This window comes from Carcharhinus amblyrhynchos, unplaced genomic scaffold (genome assembly GCF_965287045.1).
Source record: "Carcharhinus amblyrhynchos unplaced genomic scaffold, sCarAmb.v2.hapA chromosome_104, whole genome shotgun sequence".
Taxonomy (NCBI): domain Eukaryota; kingdom Metazoa; phylum Chordata; class Chondrichthyes; order Carcharhiniformes; family Carcharhinidae; genus Carcharhinus; species Carcharhinus amblyrhynchos.
Window position 1 is genome coordinate 22,896 of NW_027649844.1, and position 27,905 is coordinate 50,800.

General features: G+C 52.7%; 1 protein-coding gene across 1 annotated transcript in view; it reads left to right on the top strand.

Moving 5' to 3' along the window:
- Window positions 1-311: 311 nt before the first annotated feature.
- Window positions 312-27,905, top strand: part of LOC145338591 (uncharacterized) — a 37,701-nt gene continuing 10,107 nt past the window's right edge. The window contains exons 1-17 of the mRNA XM_080182952.1: window positions 312-471; window positions 6,837-6,981; window positions 8,587-8,663; window positions 8,757-8,921; window positions 10,611-10,755; window positions 12,319-12,395; window positions 12,489-12,653; window positions 14,419-14,563; window positions 16,975-17,051; window positions 17,145-17,309; window positions 18,571-18,712; window positions 21,079-21,155; window positions 21,248-21,409; window positions 22,114-22,209; window positions 23,025-23,114; window positions 23,500-23,595; window positions 24,800-24,889. Of these exons, the coding sequence (XP_080039078.1) occupies window positions 312-471; window positions 6,837-6,981; window positions 8,587-8,663; window positions 8,757-8,921; window positions 10,611-10,755; window positions 12,319-12,395; window positions 12,489-12,653; window positions 14,419-14,563; window positions 16,975-17,051; window positions 17,145-17,309; window positions 18,571-18,712; window positions 21,079-21,155; window positions 21,248-21,409; window positions 22,114-22,209; window positions 23,025-23,114; window positions 23,500-23,595; window positions 24,800-24,889 (2,074 nt within the window). The remainder of the gene's footprint in view (window positions 472-6,836; window positions 6,982-8,586; window positions 8,664-8,756; window positions 8,922-10,610; window positions 10,756-12,318; window positions 12,396-12,488; window positions 12,654-14,418; window positions 14,564-16,974; window positions 17,052-17,144; window positions 17,310-18,570; window positions 18,713-21,078; window positions 21,156-21,247; window positions 21,410-22,113; window positions 22,210-23,024; window positions 23,115-23,499; window positions 23,596-24,799; window positions 24,890-27,905) is intronic.

Here is a 27,905-nt window from a genome sequence, read left to right on the forward strand (position 1 = left end):
TAACAATTACCCTATTACTTTCACTCCTGTCCAGTATTGTCTCCGCAATCCTTTCCTCAACCTCTCTAGAACTTTTAGGAGGTCTATAAAAGATTCCCAACAAGGTGACCTCTCCTCTCCTATGAATTGGAATGAATGTGTTGGGATTGAGGGAGTGAGGGGATTGGGATTGAGGGGATGAGGGGATTGGGATGTACTGACGGGATTTACAGTACAGTTTGATGAAATTCCCAGTTGTGACACAGGATCTGGGCCATGACTGACTTCGGGTTGAACATATTGGGAAGTGTAAATTTATCCCAATACTTGGAATGAACATTGAGGATCCGGATGATTTCTACTCTGCGATCTCCAATATCTTTTCCCTTCTCACAGATCCAGGGACAACACCAACTCTGGGAGCCGAGGATAAATCCCAGCCGGAATCCAGTGACCCAGATTCCCCAATCCCGACAGAATCTCCAACCTCAGGTATCAATGTCCCACAAGTTTGTCTGGATTAAATATTCCCCAAATATAGTGCTGGGATCCCGGACTCGGATGAATGTGTGTGGAGACTGAGTGGAAGTGGGGTGTAGTGAGTGAGGGGAGTGGGGTGTAGTGAGTGAGGGCAGTGGGGTGTAGTGAGTGAGGGCAGTGGGGTGTAGTGAGTGAGGGCAGTGGGGTGTAGTGAGTGAGGGCAGTGGGGTGTAGTGAGTGAGGGCAGTGGGGTGTAGTGAGTGAGGGCAGTGGGGTGTAGTGAGTGAGGGCAGTGGGGTGTAGTGAGTGAGGGCAGTGGGGTGTAGTGAGTGAGGGCAGTGGGGTGTAGTGAGTGAGGGCAGTGGGGTGTAGTGAGTGAGGGCAGTGGGGTGTAGTGAGTGAGGGCAGTGGGGTGTAGTGAGTGAGGGCAGTGGGGTGTAGTGAGTGAGGGCAGTGGGGTGTAGTGAGTGAGGGCAGTGGGGTGTAGTGAGTGAGGGCAGTGGGGTGTAGTGAGTGAGGGCAGTGGGGTGTAGTGAGTGAGGGCAGTGGGGTGTAGTGAGTGAGGGCAGTGGGGTGTAGTGAGTGAGGGCAGTGGGGTGTAGTGGGGGGGGACGGTGTGTTGTAGTGGGGGAGGGGCGGTGTGTCGTGGGGGGGGCGGTGTGTCGTGGGTGAGGGGGGGCGGTGTGTCGTGGGTGAGGGGGGGCGGTGTGTCGTGGGTGAGGGGGGGCGGTGTGTCGTGGGTGAGGGGGGGCGGTGTGTCGTGGGTGAGGGGGGGCGGTGTGTCGTGGGTGAGGGGGGGCGGTGTGTCGTGGGTGGGGGGGGGGCGGTGTGTCGTGGGTGAGGGGGGGCGGTGTGTCGTGGGTGAGGGGATTGGGATTGAGGGGCTGAGGGGAAAAAATAATAAGCTATTGACGGGGGGAATGGAAGGAAAGACTTTGATGGGTGATAGGAATTTTGAAGCATAATTTAAAAGGATTATAAAATTATAGAGTCGTATACAGGGATGAAGGGGCCCTTCGGCCCATCCAGTCTGTGTCAATATGTCACAAAAACATGTCCTCCGAGCCATTTATCAGCAGTTGGCCCAATGCTTGGAATATTATGACATTCCAAGGGGACATCCAGGTTCTCTCTGACCCCCGAGTTCTTTACTCCCCCACCGTTGGGAACATTCTTTCTGATCTAACCCTCTTATCATTTTATAACTTTCGATGAGGTTTCCCTTTTCTAACCTCCTGGAGACCCCCCCCCCCCCCCACCCGCAGTGAGACGAGGGCTCTACTGATGTTTCTGGGTTGCCTGAGTGAGTCTTGCTTATGATGTACAATGTTCAATCGTTCTACCTGAAGACTGTCTGTATTTTGGGGATGCCTCAAAGGAAGCTTTCAGAGAGAAAAAAAAATCTATTGACAGGGAAGGGAAGGAGAGGCTTCGATGGGTGATTAGAACGTTGAAGCAGAATTGTAAAAGTTTATAGCATTATAAAATCGTACTGGGAAGAAGAATCCCTCCAGACCAACACGGACATGTGAGGAACACTTTCCCTCCCACGTCCCAGGTGATTATCCAGGTAATCTCTGACCCCGAGTTCTGGACTCCCCACTATTGGGAACATTCTTTCTTAGTCTACCTTATTAACTCTCTTATAATCATATACATTTCCATCAGATCCCCTCTCACTCTTCTAAACTCCAGTGAATATAATCCTAACCGACTCAGCCTCTCCTCGTATGACAGACCTGCCATCCCAGGAATCAGCCTGGTAAACCCTCGCTGCGCTCCCCTCTATAGCAAGGACATCCTTCCTCAGATAAGGAGACCAGAACCACACACAATACTCCAGGGGTGGCCTCACCAAAGCCCTGTACACATTGCAGGGGATGTTCTGACGGTTATGAGTGCAGACAGATAAGGGCCAGTCCAACAAACAGGACAAAAGTGGAGAGGGAAATGAATGTGTTAAAGTCTGCAGCCTGTACAAGAATAACCAACCTGAATAGTGCAATATTCAAGCAGGAAATAAAATACCAATACCTCAGCATTTATATAGCCTGTAACAGAGGGAGAAATGGGATTGGAAAGGTTGAGAAATGGCTTGTTGACATAAATTGCAGAATTTAGGTGTACCTTCCATTTCTGAACATCATTCGTTGCTACATTTTTGTTTGTATTTACTGATTATCTGGATTTAACGTCTTTATGTATGAATAATATCAAGATTCATATCATTGAATAACATTTATCGTCATCATTCTTGTACTTTGCTTTCATAGTAAGAGATTAGTGTAATTGTTCTATCGTTGAGGGACCCTGAAATCATTGTTCTTGAATTGAATTTGGGTGCTAATAATTCTCCAGTTACATTTGTACATTACTCAGATGTATTTTGCTGTCGTATGTGTTATTTTAATTTATTATTGAAATTCATACATGTGTATATTGACATGTTGGTTTAATTTATTTATTCAATTCTCGTTTTTATCATCTCGTTATAATGCAATTAATATTTGATATGTTAACTGTGTATAAGTGCAGGGTGAGGATGTTCTCGGTTGTATTGGGTGCAGTGTAGAAGAGATAGTTCACAGAATCCGACAGTGCAGAACGAGGACGTTCGGCCCATCTTGTCTGCACCCACCACAAACCCACCCATCCCCATAGCCCCGTACATGTAAACTAGCTAGTCCCCTATTTAGCATGACCAATCCATCTAACCCGCCCATTGCAGGGTGTGGGTTCCCCCTTGTTATTGGAAAGAAATTGATAAACAGGAAAGATGATTCGCGAGGATATTGCCACAACGAGCGGGCCTGAGTTATAGGGAGAGGGTACCAAGCGACGAATTTATTCGTTGGAAAGTCGGAGAATGAGAGGTGACCCTTATTGCCATGTACAAAATAATGAGGGGCATCGATAGGATGAACGCACACGCTCTTTTCTTCCAAGGATTCGAACCCGGGTCCCCAGAACATTGGGAGATTTTCTGGATTAATAGTCTAGTGTTAACACCATGAGGCTACCACCTCCCCACATGCCAAAATATTATTGCCTTCTGCATTTATTGCTTTTCGAGCCTACTAAACAGTTAGTCTTTAGTGCTATAGCACTATAGAACGTTACAGCACAGAAACAGGCCTTTTGGCCCTTCTTGTCTGTGCTGACCCATTTTTCCGCCTAGTCCCACTGACCTGCACTTGGACCATATCCCTCCCCACCCCTCTCACCCATGTACCTGTCCAAGCTTTTCTTCAATGTTAAAAGTGACCCCGCTTTATCCGTCAGCTCATTCCACACTCCCACCACTCTCTGTGTGAAGAATACCCCCTCAATATTCCCTTTAAACTTTTCTCCTTTCACCCTTAACCCATGCCCTCTGGTTTTTTTCTCCCTTAGCCTCAGTGGAAAAAGCCTGCTTGCATTCACTCTATCTATACCCATCGTAATCTTATACACCTCTTTCAAATCTCCCCTCATTCTTCTACGCTCCAGGGAATAAAGTCCTAACCTCTTCAATCTCTCTCTGTTACTCCTTCCAAAGTGAATCACTTCACTCTTTTCCGCATTAAACTCCCTTTGCCACTGAGACTGACACTGAGGGAGAACATAGCATGGCCCAAAGCACCCTAACCAGCACGTCTCTCGGACTGCAGGAGGGAACTGGAGCACCCGGAGGAAACCCATGCAGACATGGTGAGAATGTGCAGACTCCGCACAAACCCAAGGCTGGAATCGAATGCTAGCCCCGGGCACTGAGAGGCAGCAGTGTTAGCCACGGTGCCATCAGACAGGGAGAATAGATATGAACGATATCATCGCCAGTTCCTCTTACAGCATTTCCTTGTATTAACTACGCAATCTTCCCCGTTATCTAACCAATGCGCACTGGTGATATAAGTTACCTGTTTAGATGCTTGTGGAGGGGTTTGCTGCCTGTTCAAATGTGTTCCCCACACTCCAAATTCTGTCCGATTATCGATAATCCTTCATTGGTTTCGAGAATTCTCCTTCTGTTCTGGCCTATCGCGAATACTGACAATACAGTGTCGCTGTCTCTTTAATTCACTGCTACCCTTCCCTTCTGTAGTTAGTCATGGATGTCTATCCTTGTTTTGGGATTTATCTTTCACAATGGAGTATGTTTTTTTATTGGAAGTTATAGTTTATCTGCTTCTATAATGTCCACTGATTCTCTGCAGTTCTACCTTTTACCCTACTTACTGAGTACGGGTCAGCCAACTCAAATAGAACCCCAACAGTGCAGGAGGGGGTCATTCAGCCGATTCAGCTCTCTGAAAGGGAATCTAATCAGGGATTTCACTCTGCACTATCCCAGTTAACCTGTGCAGTTATCAAGGGCATTCACCCAGCCAACACAACTTTAGACATTAAGGGGCAATTTAGCATGGCCAATCCATCTAACCTGCACATCTTTGGACACTAAGGGGTAATTTAGCATGGCCAATTCACCCAACGCGCAGATCTTTGGACACTAAGAGGCAATTTAGCATTGCCAATCCACCCAACCTGCACATCTTTGGACACTAAGGGGACAATTTAGCATGGCCAATCCACCTAACCTGCACAGCTCTGGACACTAAGGGACAATTTAGCATCTTTTGACATTCAGGTCCCCTCCCCCTCAGCCTTCTCTTCCCCAAGTAGAACGAGCCCAGCCTCACCAGCCTCTCTCTCCATATTTGCAATGCTCCAGCCCAGGCAGTGTCCTGGTAAATCTCCTCTGCACCCTCTCGCTGTCCAGTGCAATCACATTCTTCCTGTAGTGTGACAATCGGAGATACACACAGTACTCGAGCTGTGTCTGACCTGATCCATTGTAATCTTCCTCCTCTGATATTCCGCACCATCCCTCTCCCTTCAGTCACTCTGTCCCTCTACGCTCAATCACTCCATTCCTCTCCCCTCAATCATTCCGTCCCTCTCCCTTCAGTCACTCCGTCCCTCTCCCCTCAGTCACTCCGTGCCTCTCTCCTCAATCACTCCATCCCTCTACCCTCAGTCACTCCGTCCCTCCACTCCTCAATCACTCCGTTCCTCTCCCCTCAGTCACTCTGTCCCTCTCACTTCAGTCACTCTGTCCCTCTCACTTCAGTCACTCTGTCCCTCTCACTTCAGTCACTCTGTCCCTCTCACTTCAGTCACTCTGTCCCTCTCACTTCAGTCACTCTGTCCCTCTCACTTCAGTCACTCTGTCCCTCTCACTTCAGTCACTCTGTCCCTCTCCCCTCAGTCACTCTGTCCCTCTCCCCTCAGTCACTCCGTGCCTCTCCCCTCAATCACAACGTCCCTCTACCCCTCAATCACTCCATCCCTTTCCCCCTCAGTCACTCAGTCCCTGCCCCCTCAATCACTCTGTTCCTCTCCCCTCAATCACTCTGTCCCTATCTCCTCATTTACTCCGTTCCTCTCCCCTCAATCACTCCATTCCTCTCCCCCTCAGTCACCCCGTCCCTCTCCCCTCAGTCACTCCATCCTTCTCCCCTCAATCACTCTGTTCCTCTCCCCTCAGTCACTCTGTCCCTATCTCCTCAATCGCTCCGTTTCTCTCCCCTCAGTCACTCTGTCCCTCTCCCCTCAGTCACTCTGTCCCTCTCCCCTCAGTCACTCTGTCCCTCTCCCCTCAGTCACTCTGTCCCTCTCCCCTCAGTCACTCTGTCCCTCTCCCCTCAGTCACTCTGTCCCTCTCCCCTCAGTCACTCTGTCCCTCTCCCCTCAGTCACTCTGTCCCTCTCCCCTCAGTCACTCTGTCCCTCTCCCCCTCGGTCATTAGCCATGTTAAATTGTCCCTTAGTGTCCAATCATGTGTAGGTTAGTTGGATGGCTAATAAAGACAGTTAGCCCATTTTTAACCACCTTATCTCCGGGTCCTGCTGCCTTCAGGGATCGATGGGCAAACACGCCAAGGTTGCTCTGGTCCGCTGTCCTTGCATCCTAGGGTTCATTGTGCTTTCCCCTGTCCTTTTGCGTCCCCCACTGAAAATACCTCACCTCACCCTTTTCAGCGTCAAATTCCATTTGCCGGCGGTTTTGCCTCTCTGCCCAGCCTGACCATTTGTGGTGTCTCTGTTGGGTTTATTGCCGTGTTCCCATAGCCTCGGCTTCAATTGTTCATCTGGAACAGAGGGTGCCGTGTCTGAGGTGTGAGGTAGAGGGTCAGGATTTCACTGGGAGACAGATAGAAACCTGGTTCGAACAAGGGGGGTAAAGATTTGAGATTGAGTGTGTAATATTTTCAATCGGGTGGTGTCAGGAGCAGAGCAGGTGTCGAAGGCGAGGTTTTCGGTTCTTTGATAATCAGAATTCTCTTTGGAAAACGAACTGCAGATTGTATTAACATTAAACCTGTCTCTGTGTCTCAGTTCTGGACTCCGCACACACTGACCCTTGTGAGGATCACACTGTGCTGAGCGATACCTGGAGGAGCACAAGTTGCAGACGGACAGAATGTGTCAGGGACGTGAAGTGTGATTATGATCTTCGTCCAGGCTGGTACCGGTTTAAAAGGTAGAGGCAGCGACATTTCCTGATAAACTGGGCACAGCGGGAGGGAAGGGTCAGTGTGGATACAGTCACTGCAGAGAGACTGCGATGGTCAGAGATACCAGTGCGGGGTGGGGGGGGCGTGGGGGTGTGTGGTGAGCCGGGGGTGGGAAACAGCAGTCGGTAAATTCTTCCCGTGATGATGTGAATGGTTGTTGGTGAGAAATGAGTGGCCTGCGGGGAGATTTCACACTCAGCCAGGTTGCTGTGTGTGTGGAGTCTTACGCAGGCCAGACCGAGTAAGGATGGCAGATTTCCCTCCCCATCAGTGGTGAGTAACATTCACCCCACACAAGTGCCAGGCAATGACCATCTCCAGCAAGGGAGGATCTGACCGTCTCCCTCCTCCACATTCAACCATCACTGCATACTCCCCCACCACCACCACCACCACCACCACCACCACCCCCACTGTCACCCTCCTGGGCGTTACCATTGACCAGAAACTGACCCAGGGCCCAGCCAGTTAGAGAGAACTTAATCATCTCCCCGCTTGACATTCAATGGCTTTGCCGTCACTGAATCCCTCCCTGTCAAACACCCTCCTGGAGGTTACCATTGACCAGAAACTGAACAGTCATTGATACACTGTGGCTACCAGAGCAGGTCAGAGGCTGGCAATCTGCAGAAAGGAACCCACCTCCTGACTCATAAGAACATAAGAAATAGGAGCAGGAGTAGGCTATCCATCCCTTTGAGCCTGCCCCGCCATTCAATAAGATCATGGCTGATCTGAAGTGGATCAGTTCCACTTTCCCGCTTTCTCCCTGTAACCCTTAATTCTCTTGTCTATCAGAAACCTCTCTACCCGTGACCCTTAAATATATTCAGCGAGGTAGCCTCCACCACTTCAACGGGCAGAGAATTCCAGAGACTCACCACCCTTTGAGTGAAGAAGTTCCTCCTCAACTCCGTTCTAAACTGCACCCCCACTTATCTTGAGGCTGTGCCCTCTAGTCCTGCTGTCCTTTCTAAGCAGGAAGAATCTCTCTACCTCTACCCTATCCATCCTTTTCATTATCTTGTAAGTCTCTATAAGATCCCCCCTCAGCCTTCTAAACTCCAACGAATACAGACCCAGTCTATTCAATCTCTCCTCATAGTCCAACCCCTCATCTCCGGTATCAGCTTGGTGAACCTTCTCTGATTCCCTGCCAAAGCCAGTCCACCACGTACAAGCACAAAAGTCACGAGTCTGTTGGGATCCTCTCCATTTACCTGGACGAGTGGGGCTCCCGACAACACTCGAGAAAGCTCAACACCATTCGGGACAGGACAGGACAGCTGGATCGACACGCTAACTACAAACATTCACTCTCTCCACCACCAACACATAGAGATGGTGGGCCGAAGGGCCAGCAAAGTAGATGAAATGGAAACATTTGGAAAGGACGTTGGGTAAATGCTGGAAGGAGAGGCGTAAAATCCAGTGGGGAGAGGAATGGGAGGAGAGTGAGACAACATTGGATAGATCATTCACAGGGGCTAGCAGGGACACAGAGGACCGAATGGCTCTCAATCCCAGCTGTATCCCTCTGTAATTTTCTGTCTCTGTGATTGTTGTTCCAGTTCTGGAGGATGGAAGATTCCGGAGTTTCGGGTCGCACCGGGACACTGCTCCACAGGATCTCCAGGCTGGTTAAAGGGTAGAGTCAGACTTTCCAATATCAGATTTACTCTCACTGTCCAGCACTGTTCACATCGCTGACACTCTCCAATATTTATACACCTCATTTCAGGATCACGTCCCACCCTGGAACAGGGGGAAGTAAAACGGACAGTTTGTTTTAACTGGGATGGGAATCACTGCAGGTGGAAGCGAGAGATAAAGATTAAAAACTGCAGCAGTTACTTTGTCTATGAGCTGAAACCGACACCAGACTGTAATGCTGCTTATTGCACAGGTACATTGCTGTTTCAAAATGACCCAGGAGGGTGAGACTGGATATACCGGGACACTGACACACCCAGTGACTGAGGGGGAGAGGGACGGAGTGCCCGAGGGGGAGAGGGACGGAGTGCCCGAGGGGGAGAGGGACGGAGTGCCCGAGGGGGAGAGGGACGGAGTGCCCGAGGGGGAGAGGGACGGAGTGCCCGAGGGGGAGAGGGACGGAGTGCCCGAGGGGGAGAGGGACGGAGTGCCCGAGGGGGAGAGGGACGGAGTGCCCGAGGGGGAGAGGGACGGAGTGCCCGAGGGGGAGAGGGACGGAGTGCCCGAGGGGGAGAGGGACGGAGTGCCCGAGGGGGAGAGGGACGGAGTGCCCGAGGGGGAGAGGGACGGAGTGCCCGAGGGGGAGAGGGACGGAGTGCCCGAGGGGGAGAGGGACGGAGTGCCCGAGGGGGAGAGGGACGGAGTGCCCGAGGGGGAGAGGGACGGAGTGCCCGAGGGGGAGAGGGACGGAGTGCCCGAGGGGGAGAGGGACGGAGTGCCCGAGGGGGAGAGGGACGGAGTGCCCGAGGGGGAGAGGGACGGAGTGCCCGAGGGGGAGAGGGACGGAGTGCCCGAGGGGGAGAGGGACGGAGTGCCCGAGGGGGAGAGGGACGGAGTGCCCGAGGGGGAGAGGGACGGAGTGCCCGAGGGGGAGAGGGACGGAGTGCCCGAGGGGGAGAGGGACGGAGTGCCCGAGGGGGAGAGGGACGGAGTGCCCGAGGGGGAGAGGGACGGAGTGCCCGAGGGGGAGAGGGACGGAGTGCCCGAGGGGGAGAGGGACGGAGTGCCCGAGGGGGAGAGGGACGGAGTGCCCGAGGGGGAGAGGGACGGAGTGCCCGAGGGGGAGAGGGACGGAGTGCCCGAGGGGGAGAGGGACGGAGTGCCCGAGGGGGAGAGGGACGGAGTGCCCGAGGGGGAGAGGGACGGAGTGCCCGAGGGGGAGAGGGACGGAGTGCCCGAGGGGGAGAGGGACGGAGTGCCCGAGGGGGAGAGGGACGGAGTGCCCGAGGGGGAGAGGGACGGAGTGCCCGAGGGGGAGAGGGACGGAGTGCCCGAGGGGGAGAGGGACGGAGTGCCCGAGGGGGAGAGGGACGGAGTGCCCGAGGGGGAGAGGGACGGAGTGCCCGAGGGGGAGAGGGACGGAGTGCCCGAGGGGGAGAGGGACGGAGTGCCCGAGGGGAGTGGGAGTGTGACCTCGGCACATTCTTCCTTTCTGGGTAACAGTCTAATTCTCTCTCGAATCCCTCGATGGTACCTCCCTCCCCCGAAACTCAGAGACAGCTCGCTCCACACCCTAACCACCCGCCGTGTGAACACATTTCTCATCGCTTCTCTGACCAATCCCTTTAACTTGTCTCTTCCCCTCTCGTTCTTGACCCTACCCCCTCAGCAGGGACCTTTTATCACTCTTGACTCTGTCCCAGACCCCACCCATCCTGAACTGAACCCCTGGATCAAATCTCCTCTCCGCCTTCACTTCTTCCCCACGGGGAACATTCCCCGACTTTCTCCAATCCCTCCACGTCACTGAGATTCCTCCATCCCCCCGACACTCTCCCCTGCATTGAGGTTGTGCTGTCTTAATGAGGGGGAGGGTCACGTGTCTCTGTGTGAGATTGACTGTACTTTATCTGTTAACATTAAACATCTCTCTGTCACTCAGACCCAAACTCAGCGCTCACTGACCCATGTGTAGATCACACGGTGCTGAACCAGCCCTGGAGAAGCAGCGATTGTACTGAGACAGAGTGTGTGGGACAGGTGCAGTGTGACAGGGATCTTGTCTACGGATGGTACAGGTTCAACAGGTAAGGTGTAGGGACACCCCCAGCTCAACCACCTGGGAATGTGGGTGTTAGTGGCAGGTAGTGGCGATGATGGGTGGGGTTTTCTGTGCTGTCCTCTCCCTCAATTGTCCAATCCGGCCAGCGGACATTGCTCCAAGTCCCACAGTAGTCCCACTGCGATGGGGTCAGACAGTGCCAGCCCATAACACTGCAACCCCTGAGATGGTAAATATCAGTGAATTACCTGGAGTCCTCCTCCTCTTCTGAACTCGAAGTATGAGGGAAGGTGGAACTCAAAAGTTCGATCGTTAAGGCGATCAGATGCACTGATTCAAAGACACGTGACAGGGTGTGAAACAATTGAAGTAACAAGTCTCTTCAGCCCCCTCCGCCCACAGTGGACACGCAGTGTGTTTTGGAGCAGGCTAACGGTGAGATCATTCACAGCAACTGGAACGTCCTGCCTGGGCTGGTCTGGTTATGAGGAGGGAAAGAGATAGAGAAATAAATAGAAAAATAAGCCAAGAGAGGGAGGGTGGAGGGGGGTGGGGGGCGGTGGCAGAGAGAGACAAGGGGTAGAGAGAGAGTGCGCAGAGAGATTGGGGAAGAGAGGCATGGAGAGATGGGCAGAGACAAACGGGGTGTAGGGGGTGCAGGCAGAGAGAGAGGGGTGGGCAGAGAGAGATGGAGGGGTGGCAGAGTGAGATGGGGAGACAGAGAGCAAGGGGGAGCGGAGAGAGAGATGGGGAGACGGAGGGAGGAGGGGAGAGAGAGAGATGGGGGGTGCAGAGAGAGGGAGGGTGGGCAGAGAAGAGAGAGTGTGACAGAAGGGAGTAGAGAGGGAGGGGCAGAGAGAGATAGTGCGAGGGGGGAGAGAGAGAGAGTTAGAGCGAGGGGGGAGAGAGAGAGACGGGGGTACGCAGAGAGAGGGAGAGTGGGCAGAGAAGAGGGAGAGAGTGTGACAGAAGGGAGGAGAGAGGGAGGGGCAGAGAGAGAGATAGAGAGAGAAGAGCAGAGAAAGAAAGGGATAGAGACAGAGAGAGAGGTGGGGGGTGGAAGAGAAAGAGAGGGCCCCAGAGAGAGAGAGAGAGAGAGGGGTATGCAGATAGATGGGCAGAAAGGGAAAAAGAGAGAGGGGCCAGAGAGGGAGAGAGAGGAAGTGACAGGGAGAGAAAGAAGGGGCAGAGAAGTAGAGTGAAGGAGGAGGGAGAGGAGCACAGAGGGAGAGGAAGAACAGAGGGAGGGGGGCACAGGAGGAGGGGGAGAAAAGCAGAGAGACGGGGAGGAAAGCACAGAGAGAGGGAGATATAGGGAGAGAGGGAGGGTGAGAGAGAGTTGAAGTTTTGAGTGTGTAAAAGCGACGTTCAGAGACTGTGAGCTGTAGTCAGAGAATCCGCTCCTCCTGTTAATGCTGTTGATCCCCCCAGCACACCAATCAGACGTGTGATAATTTTCACTGGGGGTGGGGGGCTGGTGTTGGTTGGGTGAGATTAAAGCGAGTGTGTCCTGGGGGGAATCCTTCAACATCCTTCATCCCGAGACTTGCCGGGGAAGCTCAGAGTGACTCTGTGATTGTTGTTCCAGTTCCGGCGGATGGAAGATTCCGGAGACTGCGGTCCCAGTGAGACATTGCTCAACGAGACGTCCAGGCTGGTTAGAGGGTAGAGTCAGACTTTACAATATCAGATTTACTCTCACTGTCCAGCACTGTTCACATCGCTTACACTCTCCAATATTTATACATCTCATTTCAGGATCACATCCCACCCTGGAACAGGGGGAAGTAAAACGGACAGTTTGTTTTAACTGGAAGGGGAATCTCTGCGGCTGGGAGCGAGAGATAAAGATTAAAAACTGCAGCAGTTACTTTGTCTATGAGCTGAAACCGACACCAGTCTGTAACGCTGCTTATTGCACAGGTACATTGCTGTTTCAAAATGACCCAGGAGGGTGAGACTGGATATACCGGGACCCTGACACACCCAGTGACTGAGGGGGAGAGGGACGGAGTGACTGAGGGGGAGAGGGACAGAGTGACTGAGGGGGAGAAGGACGGAGTGACTGAGGGAAGAGTGGCTGAGGGGGAGAGGGGCGGAGAGACTGAGGGGGAAAGGGACGGAGTGACTGAGGGGGAGAGGGACGGAGTGACTGAGGGGGAGAGGGACGGAGTGACTGAGGGGGAGAGGGACGGAGTGACTGAGGGGGAGAGGGACGGAGTGACTGAGGGGGAGAGGGACGGAGTGACTGAGGGGGAGAGGGACGGAGTGACTGAGGGGGAGAGGGACGGAGTGACTGGGGGGGAGAGGGACGGAGTGACTGAGGGGGAGAGGGACAGAGTGACTGAGGGGGAGAAGGACGGAGTGACTGAGGGAAGAGTGGCTGAGGGGGAGAGGGGCGGAGAGACTGAGGGGGAAAGGGACGGAGTGACTGAGGGGGAGAGGGACGGAGTGACTGAGGGGGAGAGGGACGGAGTGACTGAGGGGAGAAGGACGGAGTGACTGAGGGAAGAGTGGCTGAAGGGGAGAGGGACGGAGTGGCTGAGGGGGAGAGGGGCGGAGTGACTGAGGGGGAAAGGGACGGAGTGACTGAGGGGGGGAGGGACGGAGTGACTGAGGGGGAGAGGGACGGAGTGACTGAGGGGGAGAGGGACGGAGTGACTGAGGGGGAGAGGGACGGAGTGACTGAGGGGGAGAGGGACGGAGTGACTGAGGGGGAGAGGGGCGGAGTGACTGAGGGGGAGAGGGACGGAGTGACTGAGGGGGAGAGGGACGGAGTGACTGAGGGGGAGAGGGACGGAGTGACTGAGGGGGAGAGGGACGGAGTGACTGAGGGGGAGAGGGACGGAGTGACTGAGGGGGAGAGGGACGGAGTGACTGAGGGGGAGAGGGACGGAGTGACTGGGGGGGAGAGGGACGGAGTGACTGGGGGGGAGAGGGACGGAGTGACTGGGGGGGAGAGGGACGGAGTGACTGGGGGGAGAGGGACGGAGTGACTGGGGGGAGAGGGACGGAGTGACTGGGGGGAGAGGGACGGAGTGACTGGGGGGCAGAGGGACGGAGTGACTGGGGGGAGAGGGACGGAGTGACTGGGGGGCAGAGGGACGGAGTGACTGGGGGGCAGAGGGACGGAGTGACTGGGGGGGAGAGGGACGGAGTGACTGGGGGGGAGAGGGACGGAGTGACTGGGGGGGAGAGGGACGGAGTGACTGGGGGGAGTGGGAGTGTGACCTCGGCACATTCTTCCTTTCTGGTTAACAGTTTAATTTTCTCTCGAATCCCTCGATGGTACCTACCTCCCCCGAAACTCAGAGACAGCTCGCTCCACACCCTAACCACTCTCCGTGTGGACACATTTCTCATCACTTCTCTGACCAATCCCCTTAATTTGTCTCTTCCCCTCTTGTTCTTGACCCTTCTCCCTCAGCAGGGACCTTTTATCACTCTTGACCCCACCCATCCTGAACTGAACCCCTGGATCAAATCTCCTCTTCGCCTTCACCTCTTCCCCACGGACAACATTGCCCGACTTTCTCCAATCCCTCCACGTCACTGAGGTTCCTCCATCCCCCCGACACTCTCGCCTGCATTGAGGTTGTGCTGTCTTAGTGAGGGGGAGGGTCGCGTGTCTCTGTGTGAGATTGACTGTACTTTATCTGTTAACGTTAAACATCTCTCTGTCACTCAGACCCAAACTCAGCGCTCACTGACCCGTGTGTAGATCACACGGTGCTGAACCAGCCCTGGAGAAGCAGCGATTGTACTGAGACAGAGTGTGTGGGAGAGCTACAGTGTGACAAGGATCTTGTCTACGGATGGTACAGGTTCAACAGGTAAGGTGTAGGGACACCCCCAGCTCAACCACCTGGGAATGTGGGTGTTAGTGGCAGGTAGTGGCGATGATGGGTGGGGTTTCCTGTGCTGTCCACTCCCTCAATTGTCCAATCCGGCCAGCGGACATTGCTCCAAGTCCCACAGTGATGGGGTCAGACAGTGCCAGCCCGTATCACTGCAACCCCTGAGATGGTAAATGTCAGTGAATTACCTGGAGTCCTCCTCCTCTTCTGAAGTCTAAGTATTAGGGAAGGTGGAACTCAAAAGTTCGATCGTTAAGGCGATCAGATGCACTGATTCAAAGACACGTGACAGGGTGTGAAACAATTGAAGTAACAAGTCTCTGCACCCCCCTGTCCACAGTGGACACGCAGTGTGTTTTGGAGCAGGCTAACGGTGAGATCATTCACAGCAACTGGAACGTCCTGACTGGGCTGGTCTGGTTAAGAGGAGGGAAAGAGACAGAAATAAATAGAAAAATAGGCCAAGAGAGGGAGGGTGGAGGGGGGTGGGGGGGCGGTGGCAGAGAGAGATAAGGGGTAGAGAGAGAGTGCACAGCGAGATTGGGGAAGAGAGGCATGGAGAGATGGGCAGAGACAAACGGGGGGTAGGGGGTGCAGGCAGAGAGAGAGGGGTGGGCAGAGAGAGATGGAGGGGTGGCAGAGTGAGATGGGGAGACAGAGAGCAAGGGGGAGCGGAGAGAGAGATGGGGAGACGGAGGGAGGAGGGGAGAGAGAGAGATGGGGGGTGCAGAGAGAGGGAGGGTGGGCAGAGAAGAGAGAGTGTGACAGAAGGGAGTAGAGAGGGAGGGGCAGAGAGAGATAGTGCGAGGGGGGAGAGAGAGAGAGTTAGAGCGAGGGGGGAGAGAGAGAGACGGGGGTACGCAGAGAGAGGGAGAGTGGGCAGAGAAGAGGGAGAGAGTGTGACAGAAGGGAGGAGAGAGGGAGGGGCAGAGAGAGAGATAGAGAGAGAAGAGCAGAGAAAGAAAGGGATAGAGACAGAGAGAGAGGTGGGGGGTGGAAGAGAAAGAGAGGGCCCCAGAGAGAGAGAGGGGTATGCAGATAGATGGGCAGAAAGGGAAAAAGAGAGAGGGGCCAGAGAGGGAGAGAGAGGAAGTGACAGGGAGAGAAAGAAGGGGCAGAGAAGTAGAGTGAAGGAGGAGGGAGAGGAGCACAGAGGGAGAGGAAGAACAGAGGGAGGGGGGCACAGGAGGAGGGGGAGAAAAGCAGAGAGACGGGGAGGAAAGCACAGAGAAAGGGAGATATAGGGAGAGACGGGGTGAGATGGGGAGACAGAGAGCAAAGGGGAGCGGAGAGAGAGATGGGGAGACAGAGGGAGGAGGGGAGAGAGAGAGACGGGGGGTGCAGAGAGAGGGAGAGTGGGCAGAGAGAGAGAGAGAGAGAGTGACAAGGGAGTAGAGAGAGAGGGGGAGAGAGAGAGAGTTAGAGCGAGGGGGGGAGAGAGAGAGAGAGTTAGAGCGAGGGGGGGAGAGAGAGAGAGACGGGGGTACGCAGAGAGAGGGAGAGTGGGCAGAGAAGAGGGAGAGAGAGTGACAGAAGGGAGGAGAGAGGGAGGGGCAGAGAGAGAGATAGAGAGAAAAGAGCAGAGAAAGAAAGGGATAGAGACAGAGAGAGAGACAGAGAGTTGGGGGGGGAAGAGAAAGAGAGGGCCCCAGAGAGAGAGAGAGAGGGGTACGCAGATAGATGGGCAGAAAGGGAAAAAGAGAGAGGGGCCAGAGAGGGAGAGAGAGGAAGTGACAGGGAGAGAAAGAAGGGGCAGAGAAGTATAGTGAAGGAGGAGGGAGAGGAGCACAGAGGGAGAAGTGCACAGAGGGAGAGAGGAGCACAGAGGAAAGGAAGAACAGAGGGAGGGAAGCACAGAGGGAGGTGGCACGGGGGACACAGAAGGGGGGAAGAACAGAGGGAGGGGAGCATAGAGGGAGAGGAAGAACAGAGGAAAGGGAGCACAGAGGGCGGGGAGCACAGAGGGAGGTGGCACGGGGGACACAGAAGGGGGAAGAACAGAGGGAGGGGAGCACAGAGGGAGGTGGCACGGGGGGACACAGAAGGGGGGAAGAATAGAGGGAGGGGGGCATAGAGAGAGGGGGAGAAAAGCACAGAGAGAGGGAGGTACGGGGAGAGAGGGAGGGTGAGAGAGAGTTAAAGTTTTGAGTGTGTAAAAGCGACGTTCAGAGACTGTGAGCTGTAGTCAGAGAATCCACTCCTCCTGTTAACGCTGTCGATCCCCCCAGCACACCAATCAGAAGTGTGATAATTTTCACTGTGGGTGGGGAGGGCTGGTGTTGTGTGGGTGAGATTAAAGCGAGTGTGTCCTGGGGGGAATCCTTCAACATCCTTCATCCCGAGACTTGCCGGGGAAGCTCAGAGTGACTCTGTGATTGTTGTTCCAGTTCCGGCGGATGGAAGATTCCGGAGACTGCGGTCCCAGTGAAACATTGCTCGACGGGTCGTCCAGGCTGGTTAGAGGGTAGAGTCAGACTTTACAATATCAGATTTACTCTCACTGTCCAGCACTGTTCACATCGCTTACGCTATCCAATATTTATACACCTCATTTCAGGATCACATCCCACCCTGGAACAGGGGGAAGGAAGCGGGACAGTTTGTTTCAACTGGATGGGGAATCTCTGCAGCTGGAAGCGAGAGATAAAGATTAAAAACTGCGGCAGTTACTTTGTCTATGAGCTGAAACCGACCCCAGTCTGTAACACTGCTTATTGCACAGGTACATTGCTGTTTCAAAATGACGGTAAGAAGTCTGACAACACCAGGTTTCAAAATGACCCAGGAGGGTGAGACTGGATAAACCGGGACACTGACAGAAAGTGATGTCCCTCAGTGGTGTAAGAAACACAACGGATAAGTGTCTGAAACATTAAGTGATGATGTGACCAAGGCTATGTGGAAAGTGAGCTTGTGACCAAGGCTACACTGAACTAAGTCAGACACTAGTTTACAATGTATGTGGAACTCTGCAGCCCCCATGTGTGGATGTGGGTGTTGTGTGCTCCTTCTGCTGGTCGCAGAGATTGCCTGAGTGGGGGTGTGGGAGGGTGGGGGGAGGGGATTGTTGGGGCAGGGGGGAGCGTTGTGGCAGGTGGGTTACCATCCCTGCATCTTTCAAGTTTTTTTTAGGCTTATTTATTGGTCACAAGTCGGCTTACATTAACACTGCAATGCAGTTACAGTGAAAATCCCCAGAGTCGCCACAGTCTGGCGCCTGGTCGTGTCGACTGAGGGTGAACTTAGTGTGGCCAGTGCACCTCACCGGTACATCTTTGGGCTGCGGGAAGAAACTGGAGCACCGGGAGGAATCCCACGCAGACACGGGGAGAACATGTGGACTATGCACAGACAGTGACCCGGGTTCCTGGCGCTGTGAGGCTGCAATGTTAACCACTGTGCATCTCGGGCAGAAGGACCACGCTCGAGCCCCCCTCTAAGGTTTTAATGGAGTGTGCCCCCACCACACGGTCCTCCCTCAAGTTTTCCACCCCCGTTACCCCCACGACCTGCCTTGCAAACTGTTCTGGGAAATGCGAGTCCATCTCAGCACATTGTGTGTTCCGGGAAGAGGAACATGAACGGAATACGCTGTTTGGATGCGTACGCCCCCGACCCGAATTGGACAACGAGCTTCGGGCAACACCCCCACTCCCCCAACAGCTGCCCCGAGCTCAGTTTTCCGAAGGGAAGGAGAGATGTCCAAACTGAACCAGTTTCTACTGAAGCAATAGATAGTAGGTTTGGTTGCTGCTTTCTGGGGAGTGGGATTGATGTGGAAGCGGTTCCTGTTGTGAGTTACTGAGTTACACCAGAGAGGAGGGAGCGGGGAACAGGCTGTACTGGGAGACCGATGGGAAACAATGTGGATTTGTTATTGGGGGGAAAGGTTCAATCTAATGTTACTGACACCCCCAGATTTCCACTTCTCTACAACAATAAATGGACTTAATATTAAGATGAATCCTCTCTCTGTCAACCAGTCGCAGACCTGTCAATCGCTGACCCATGTGTAAATCACACCATCCTGGACCAGCCCTGGAGGAGTGCAGAGTGTAACGGGACAGATTGCTCTACTCGAAAGTGCGACAATAAACTCAACCACGGGTGGTATCGATTTAAAAGGTAAGGGATTGATGTCGGTTATTAGAGCGGAGCGGCGGTGGGGGAGGGGACATGAGGAGGGATAGAAACAGCACAAAACCATGTTGGGTGGGAGAAGGGAGACAAAGAATAAAAGGTAAAAACACTGGATACAGAGAGAGGGAGAGAGAGAGAGAAAGAGTAAAGGGAGATACAACTGGATAGAAAGAAAACAGGGAGAGAGAGTTAAAGGGAGATAACACTGGATAGAGAGAGAGAAAGAACAGAGGGACAGTGTAAAGGGAGATAACAATCGACAGAGAGAGGGAGAGACAGAAAGAGAGAGCAAAGAGAAAGTAAACAGAGCTAACACTGGATAGAGAGAGAGAATAGAGTGAGAGTAAAATGAGATAAAGCTGGATAAATAAAGAGAGGTAGAAGAGAGAGACAGAGAGTAAAGGGAGATAATACTGGATAGAGAGAGAGAACAGAGGGACAGTGTGAAGGAAATAACACTGAATAGAGAGTGAACAGAGAGTAAAGAGGCATAGCACTGGATAGATAGAGGCAAAGGGAGACAACACAGGAGAGAGAGACAGAGAGGGGGACAGAGAGAGAGAGAGGCAGAAACAGAGAGAGTAGAGGGAGATAATACTGGATAGATGGAGTGAGAGCAGCGAGGAGATAGTAAACGGGGTGGAGGAACATGGTCCCGGGGCAGCACATTAAATGACACATCGGGTCTGGAAGGGAGGGGTTAGGGCTGGGGTTTGAAATTGGGGGTGGAGCGTAGAGAGCAGATTGGAGTGGGGGTGGGGGGTGCGAAAGCAGGATTTGCTGTGGGGTAGAGTCACAGAATTATAGAATCAGTCAAATTTATTGGATTTCTATGAGGATGTGACTCGTGCGGTAGACAGAGGGCAACCAGTGGATGTGGTGTTTTTAGATTTCCAAAAGGTGTTTGATAAGGTGCCTCACAAAAGGTTGCTGCAGAAGGTTAGGGTGCACGGAGTTGGGGGTAAGGTGTTAGCGTGGATAGAGGATTGGTTGTCTAATAGGAGGCAGAGAGTTGGTATCAATGGGTGCTATTCTGGTTGACGGTTGGTGACTAGTGGAGTGCCGCAGGGATTGGTGCTGGGGCCTCAACTATTTACCATTTATATAGATGACCTGGAGGAGGGGGCTGAGTGTAGTGTGACGAAAGTTGCTGATGACACGAAGATGAGTGGAAAAGCAAATTGTGTGGAGAGTGTGGAAAGTCTGCAGAGGGATCTGGATAGGCTGAGTGAGTGGGCGAGGACCTGGCAGATGGAGTATAATGTTAGCAAGTGTGAGGTTATTCACTTTGGCAGAAATAATAGTAGGAGGGATTACTATTTAAAGGGCGAAAAGCTGCAGCATGCTACGGTGCAGAGGGATCTGGGGGTCCTTGTGCATGAGTTGCAAAAACCCAGTCTGCAGGTGCAGCAGGTGATCAAGAAGGCGAATGGGATGCTGGCCTTTCTAGCGAGGGGGATAAAATATAAAAGCAAGGAGGTCTTGCTGCAACTGTACAGGGTACTGGTGAGGCTGCAGCTGGAGTACTGTGTGCAGTTTTGGTCACCGCACTTGCTGAAGGATATATTGGCCTTGGAGAGAGTGCAGAGGAGGTTCACTCGGCTGATACTGGAGATGAGGGGGTTGGACTATGAAGAGAGACTAAATGGACTGGGTCTGTACTTATTGGAGTTTAGAAGGATGAGGGGGGATCTTATAGAGACATATAAGATAATGAAGGGGATGGATAGGGTAGAGGTATCGAGATTTTTCTCGCTTAGAAAGGACAGTAGGACTAGAGGGCACAGCCTCAAGATAAGAGGGGGGGAGACAGTTTAGGTTGGAGTTGAGGAGGAACTTCACACTCAAAGGGTGGTGAGTCTCTGGAATTCTCTGCCCGTTGAAGTGGTGGAGGCTACCTCGCTAAATATATTTCAGTCATGGGTAGATATGTTTCTGATAGACAAGGGAATTAAGGGTTATGGGGAGAAAGCGGGAAAGTGGAACTGATCCACTATCAGATCAGCCACGATCTTATTGAATGGCGGGGCAGGCTCGAAGGGCTAGGTGGCCTACTCCTGTTCCTATTTCTTATGTTCTTACAGTACAGAATGAGGCCATTCAGCTATATGAATTTGCACTGATCACAATCCCATCCAGGCAGCATCCCCATAACCCCCATGCATTTACAGTAACTGTTCCCCTGACACTAAGGGGAAATTTAGCATGGCCAACCAACTAAAATCTCTCTATATCCCCCTTATCGAACTTCCAGGAAGGAGTATTGGAGATATTGTTATTGAAGTTCACAGTTCAGGAGCTGATTGTGTGTGTGTGTGTGTCTGTGTTTGTGTGTTTGTTTGATGTTCCAGTTCTGGCGGATGGAAGATTCCGGAGACTCCTGTCCCAGAGGGACACTGCTCCACAAATCATTCAGGCTGGTTAAATGGCAAGTCAGACTTTACAATATCAGATTTCGTCTCACTGTCCAGCACTGTTCACATCACTTACACTCTCTAATATTTATACACCTCATTTCAGGATCACATCCCACCCTGGAACAGGGAGTGGTGACCAGGACAGTTTGTTTAAGCTGGAAAGGGAAATTCTGTCACCTGCTCCACCAGATAAAGATTAAAAACTGCAGCCGTTACATCGTTTATGAGTTGAAGTCCTTACGGGATTGTGATGCCTATTGCACGGGTAAGCTGTTCCTTCCAAAAGATCAAGAGAAGTGACAGAGACAGAAAGTTCAACATCTCTCTCCATTGTGCAAGGGAATAATACTGACCTGTGTGTCTCTGCTGGGGGATCTATACTGAGCTGTGTGTCTCTGCTGGGGGGTCTATACTTACCTGTGTGTCTCTGCTAATTCTCAGTCTCCACTGGCAGGCCTATATTTATCTATGTGCTTTGACTAGGGAGTCTATATTTACCTGTGTGTCTATGCTGGTGGGGGAGGGGGGGGGGGGGTCATACCCACATGTATAATTGAAAATATCGTTGGTAAGGGAGCGAGGAAAATTGGACAATGAGATCCCGCCGGCCGGATTCCCGTTCTCCAAGTCTGGGGTGAGGTGGCCCTTGTGTTACCTCAGTCTCTCAGGAAGGTTCAGGGAGCAGAGGGTTGGTCCTGCCCCCTCCCCCTCTCCCGTGACCCCTCGCTCTCCAGTGATTGTTGGCTGCTGGCGCTGTTTGCAATCTCTATCACACCCCCATCCCCAGTCCTCACCCCAGAGACTAGAGTTAGGTTGAGCGTAGCCCAGTGCCAAGGCACAAGTCACCACTGCCAGCGGATTGTTAAAGGCTGTGATAGAGATGTTTCAGGTGTCCCACTGCGCGGCACAAGGACGCTGAATGGAAAGACCTTTCAATACGGGATTCACCTCATTCTCTATTCATTGTAGATCCAAAAACGGCCCAGGTTCAGGGAGATCCGGAAGGATTCACGCGACAGGCGGACAAGGAAGTTTCCTCGAGTGTCAGTGTGGCCCCAACCTCAGGTATCAGGTTCAGTACTTCAAAACCAGCTCTGCACTCGCTCAGAACCAATCACAGCTCACTGTGCACATCCCTCCAACTCACACTGATGGGGAGCAAGAGAGTGACTGAGGGAGCATGGATGTAGTGACTGAGGGGGCAGGGATGTAGTGACTGAGGGGGCAGGGATGTAGTGAGTCAGGGGCCAGGGTGTGGAATGAAGTGGGTGAGGGGAGTGGGCTGTAGTAGTGACGGAGGAGAATGGGATGTAGTGACTGTGGCAAGTGGTAGCATTTAGTGAGTGAGGGGAGTGGGATACACTGAGAGCGGGGAGAGGGATGTAGTGACTGAGAGTAATAGTATTTAGTGAGTGAGGAGAGAGGGACATTATCACTGAGGTGAGAGTGAGGGGGATGTAGTGAGTGAAGGGAGAGGGATTTCCCACCCCTAACTGCCCTTCATTTCAGACGGGTGTTTGTGAGTCACCCACATTGCTGTGTTTCTGGAATCACAGCTCGGCCAGGCTGGGTAAGGACAGCAGATTTCCTTTTTCCTAAATGGGCATTTGTGAATTGAATGGGTTTTTAACAACAATCGACCGTGTTTATCATCAGACTTTTAATTCTAGATTTTTTATTGAATTCACATTTCACCGTCTGGGATTCGAACCCGGGTCCCCAGAGGATTCCGCTGGGATTCTGGATAACTAGTCCATTGACAATCCCACCGTACCACTGCCTTCCCTACAGTGACCCCACCGTAAATTCAGTTTGATGGTTGGTTCTGTTGTTCCCCAAAGTTCACTGACGTGATATTCTTTAAACTTTTCTGGATTCAGGAACAATCCCATCTCCCACCCACGAGGAAGAATCGAGTGGACAATCCAGCGACCAGTCATCCTCTGTCCCAGACGGAACTCCGACCTCAGGTAGGCAGCACTGTGAGGAAGACTCAACACAAACACTTCCCTCAACGTGACCCAAACGCACAGCAATCCTGGAGACTGAAATAGGGATTTGTTTATGGAAAGTGAGGAAATGAGTGAGTGATGGGAAAATGGAGGGCTTGAGTGAGATGGAGATTCCTGTTTGAGGCGCTTGAGTGTCTGCAATCCAGGGGAAGGTGTTTCAGAGAATCGGGGAGCTGTGATCCAGTGATGGGGATGAAGGGAAAGGGGTTTGTGTTGCTCAGGGGGTGAGGGAAGGGGTTTCCAATATCACCGTGTGATATTGTTGAGAATCTAGAAACCACACGGTGATGTGTTCTGTTTAACTTCAATCTGCTCTCTCCCCATTTGCCCGAAATTATCTCAGATCCACTGACATCACCAACCCGGTCACACAGCGATCCATCGAGTGAAAAATCCACTGAGAGACCATCGTCAGTCGCAGCAGGATCTCCAACCTCAGGTAACTGAATCCGGGGAACATTCCCAATGAAATCCTGATTTCCGGGGAACACATAGAATATCAGAGTGCGTTCGGAGGGAGTGAGTGAGGGCATTGGGATGTAGTGACTGAAAGGAGTGGGATGTAGTGAGTGAGAGGAGTGGGGTGTATTGAGTGAGGTAACTGGTGGATTGAGTGAGGGGAGTGGGGTGTAGTGAGTGTGCGGTGTGGGGTTTAGTGAGTGAGGGGAGTGTGGTGTATTGTGTGAGAGAAGTGTGGTGTATTGAGGGTGGGGAGTGGGATGTAGTGGGTGAGGGGAGTTGGATGTCGTGAGTGAGGGGAGTGTGATGTAGGGAGCGAGTGGAGTGTGATGTAGTGAGTGAGGGGAATGGGGCGTCGTGAGTGAGGGGAGTGGGGCGTCGTGAGTGAGGGGAGTGGGGCGTCGTGAGTGAGGGGAGTGGGGCGTCGTGAGTGAGGGGAGTGGGGCGTCGTGAGTGAGGGGAGTGGGGCGTCGTGAGTGAGGGGAGTGGGGCGTCGTGAGTGAGGGGAGTGGGGCGTCGTGAGTGAGGGGAGTGGGGCGTCGTGAGTGAGGGGAGTGGGGCGTCGTGAGTGAGGGGAGTGGGGCGTCGTGAGTGAGGGGAGTGGGGCGTCGTGAGTGAGGGGAGTGGGGCGTCGTGAGTGAGGTGAGGGGCGTGGAGTGTTTCCAGTGAGGGAGGGGATTGGGATATTCTGAAAGAGGGGAGAGAGATGTAGTGAGTGAGGGGAGAGAGACATTATCACTGAGGTGAGAGTGAGGGGGATGTAGTGAGTGAAGGGTGAGGGATTTCCCTCCCCTAACTGCCCTCCATTTCAGACGGGTGTTTGTGAGTCACCCACATTGCTGTGTTTCTGGAATCACAGCTCGGCCAGGCTGGGTAAGGACAGCAGATTTCCTTTTTCCTAAATGGACGTTCGTGAACTGAATGGGTTTTTACAACAATCCACCGTGTTCGTCATCAGAGTTTGCATTCGAGATTTTTTAAATTGAATTCACATTTCACCGTCTGGGATTCGAACCCAGGTCCCCAGAGGATTCCACTGGCATTCTAGATAAGTCGTCCACTGACAATCCCACCGCACCACTGCCTTCTCTATAGTGACCCCACCGTAAATTCAGTTTGATGGTTGGTTCTGTTGTTCCCCAAAGTTGACTGACGTGATATTCTTTAACCTTTTCTGGATTCAGGAGCAATCCCATCTCCCACCCACGAGGAAGAATCGAGTGGACAATCCAGCGACCAGTCATCCTCTGTCCCAGACGGAACTCCGACCTCAGGTAGGCAGCACTGTGAGGAAGACTCAACACAAACACTTCCCTCAACGTGACCCAAGGGCACAGCAATCCCGGAGACTGAAGTAGGCACTTACTGATGGAAAGTGAGGCTGTGAGTGAGTGATGTGGAAATGGAGTGCTTGAGTGAGATGGAGATTCCTGTTTGAGGAGATTGAGTGTCTGCAATCCAGGGGAAGGGGTTTCAGAGAATCGGGGAGCTGTGATCCAGTGATGGGGATGAAGGGAAAGGGGTTTGTGTTGCTCAGGGGGTGAGGGAAGGGTTTCCAATATCACCGTGTGATATTGTTGAGAATCTAGAAACCACACGGTGATGTGTTCTGTTTAACTCCAATCTGCTCTTTCCCCATTTGCCTGATATTATCTCAGATCCACTGACATCACCAACCCGGTCACACATAAGAACGTAACATAAGAACATAAGAATTCGGAGCAGGAGTAGGCCATCTAGCCCTTCGAGCCTGCCCCGCCATTCAATAAGATCATGGCTTATCTGAAGTGGCTCAGTTCCACATTCCCGCTTTCTCCCCATAACCCTTAATTCCCTTGTCTACCAAAAACCTATCTACCCGTGTCTTAAATATATTTAGCGAGGTAGTCTCCACCATTTCAATGGGCAGAGAATTCCAGAGATTCACCACCCTTTGAGTGAAGAAGTTCCTCCTCAGTTCTGTTCTAAACTGCACCCCCCCTTATCTTGAGGCTGTGCTCTCTTGACCTGCTGTCCTTTCTGAGCGGGAAGAATCTCTCTACCTCTACCCCATCCATCCCTTTCATTGTCTTATACGTCTCTATACGATTCCCCCTCATCCTTCTAAACGCCAACGAATACAGACCCAGTCTATTTAGTTTCTCTTCATAGTCCAACCCCCTCATTTCCGGTATCAGCCTAGTGAACCTCCTCTGCACTCCCTCCAAGGCCAAAATATCCTTGCGCAAGTGCGGCAACCAAAACTGCACACAGTACTCCAGCTGCAGCCTCACCAGTGCCCTGTACAGTTGCAGCAAGACCTTCCTGCTTTTATATTCTATCCCCCTCGCCATGAAGGCCAGCATCCCATTCGCCTTCTTGATCGCCTGCTGCACCTGCAGACTGGGTTTTTGCGACTCATGCACAAGGACCCCCAGGTCCCTCTGCACCGTAGCATGCTGCAGCTTTTCGCCCTTGAAATAGTAATCCCTCCTAGTATTATTCCTGCCAAAGTGGATAACCTCACACAGCGATCCATCGAGTGAAAAATCCACTGAGAGATCATCGTCAGTGCCAGCAGGATCTCCAACCTCAGGTAACTGAATCCGGGGAACATTCCCAATGAAATCCTCCTGGGAACACATAGAATATCAGATTGCGTTCGGGGAGTGAGTGGGGCATTGGGATGTAGTGACTGAAAGGATTGGGCTGTCTTGACTGAGGGGAGCGTGATGTCTGGGAGAGTGAGGGCAGTGGGATATAGGGAGTGAGAGGTGTGGGGTGCAGTGTGAGGGGAGTGGAGCGTATGGAGTGAGGGGAGTGGAGCGTATGGAGCGAGGGGAGTGGAGCGTATGGAGCGAGGGGAGTGGAGCGTATGGAGCGAGGGGAGTGGAGCGTATGGAGCGAGGGGAGTGGAGCGTATGGAGCGAGGGGAGTGGAGCGTATGGAGCGAGGGGAGTGGAGCGTATGGAGCGAGGGGAGTGGAGCGTATGGAGCGAGGGGAGTGGAGCGTATGGAGCGAGGGGAGTGGGGCGTATGGAGTGAGGGGAGTGGGGTGTAGTGAGTGAGGTAGTGGTGTGTATTGAGTGAGGGGAGAGGGAAGTAGTGAGTGAGGGGAGTGGGGTGCAGTGAGTGAGGGGAGTGGGGTGCAGTGAGTGAGGGGAGTGGGGTGTAGTGAGTGAGGGGAGTGGGATGTAGTGACTGAGGGCAATAGCATTTAGTGAGTGAGGGGAGAGGGACATTATCACTGAGGTGAGAGTGAGGGGGATGTAGTGAGTGAAGGGAGAGGGATTTCCCACCCCTAACTGCCCTCCATTTCAGACGGGTGTTTGTGAGTCACCCACATTGCTGTGTTTCTGGAATCACAGCTCGGCCAGGCTGGGTAAGGACAGCAGATTTCCTTTTTCCTAAATGGGCGTTCGTGAACTGAATGGGTTTTTACAACAATCGACCGTGTTCATCATCAGACTTTTAATTGGAGATTTTTTATTGAATTCACGTTTCACCGTCTGGGATTCGAACCCGGGTCCCCAGTGGATTCCGCTGGGATTCTGGATAACTAGTCCATTGACAATCCCACCGCACCACTGCCTTCCCTACAGTGACCCCACCGTAAATTCAGTTTGATGGTTGGTTCTGTTGTTCCCCAAAATTGACTGACGTGATATTCTTTAACCTTTTCTGGATTCAGGAACAATCCCATCTCCCACGCACGAGGAAGAATCGAGTGGACAATCCAGCGACGAGTCATCCTCTGTCCCAGACGGAACTCCAACCTCAGGTAGGCAGCACTGTGAGGAAGACTCAACACAAACACTTCCCTCAACGTGGCCCAAGGGCACAGCAATCCCGGAGACTGAAATAGGGATTTATTGATGGAAAGTGAGGGAGTGAGTGAGTGATGGGGAAATGGAGGGCTTGAGTGAGATGGAGATTCCTGTTTGAGGAGATTGAGTGTCTGCAATCCAGGGGAAAGGGTTTCAGAGAATCGGGGAGCTGTGGTCCAGTGATGGGGATGAAAGGAAAGGGGTTTGTGTTACTCAGGGGGTGAGGGATGGGTTTCCAATATCACTGTGTGATATTGTTGAGAATCTAGAAACCACACGGTGATGTGTTCTGTTTAACTTCAATCTGCTCTCTCCCCATTTGCCTGATATTATCTCAGATCCACTGACATCACCAACCCGGTCACACATAAGAACGTAACATAAGAACATGAGAAATAGGAGCAGGAGTAGGCCATCTAGCCCTTCGAGCCTGCCCCGCCATTCAATAAGATCTTGGCTTATCTGAAGTGGATCAGTTCCGCAT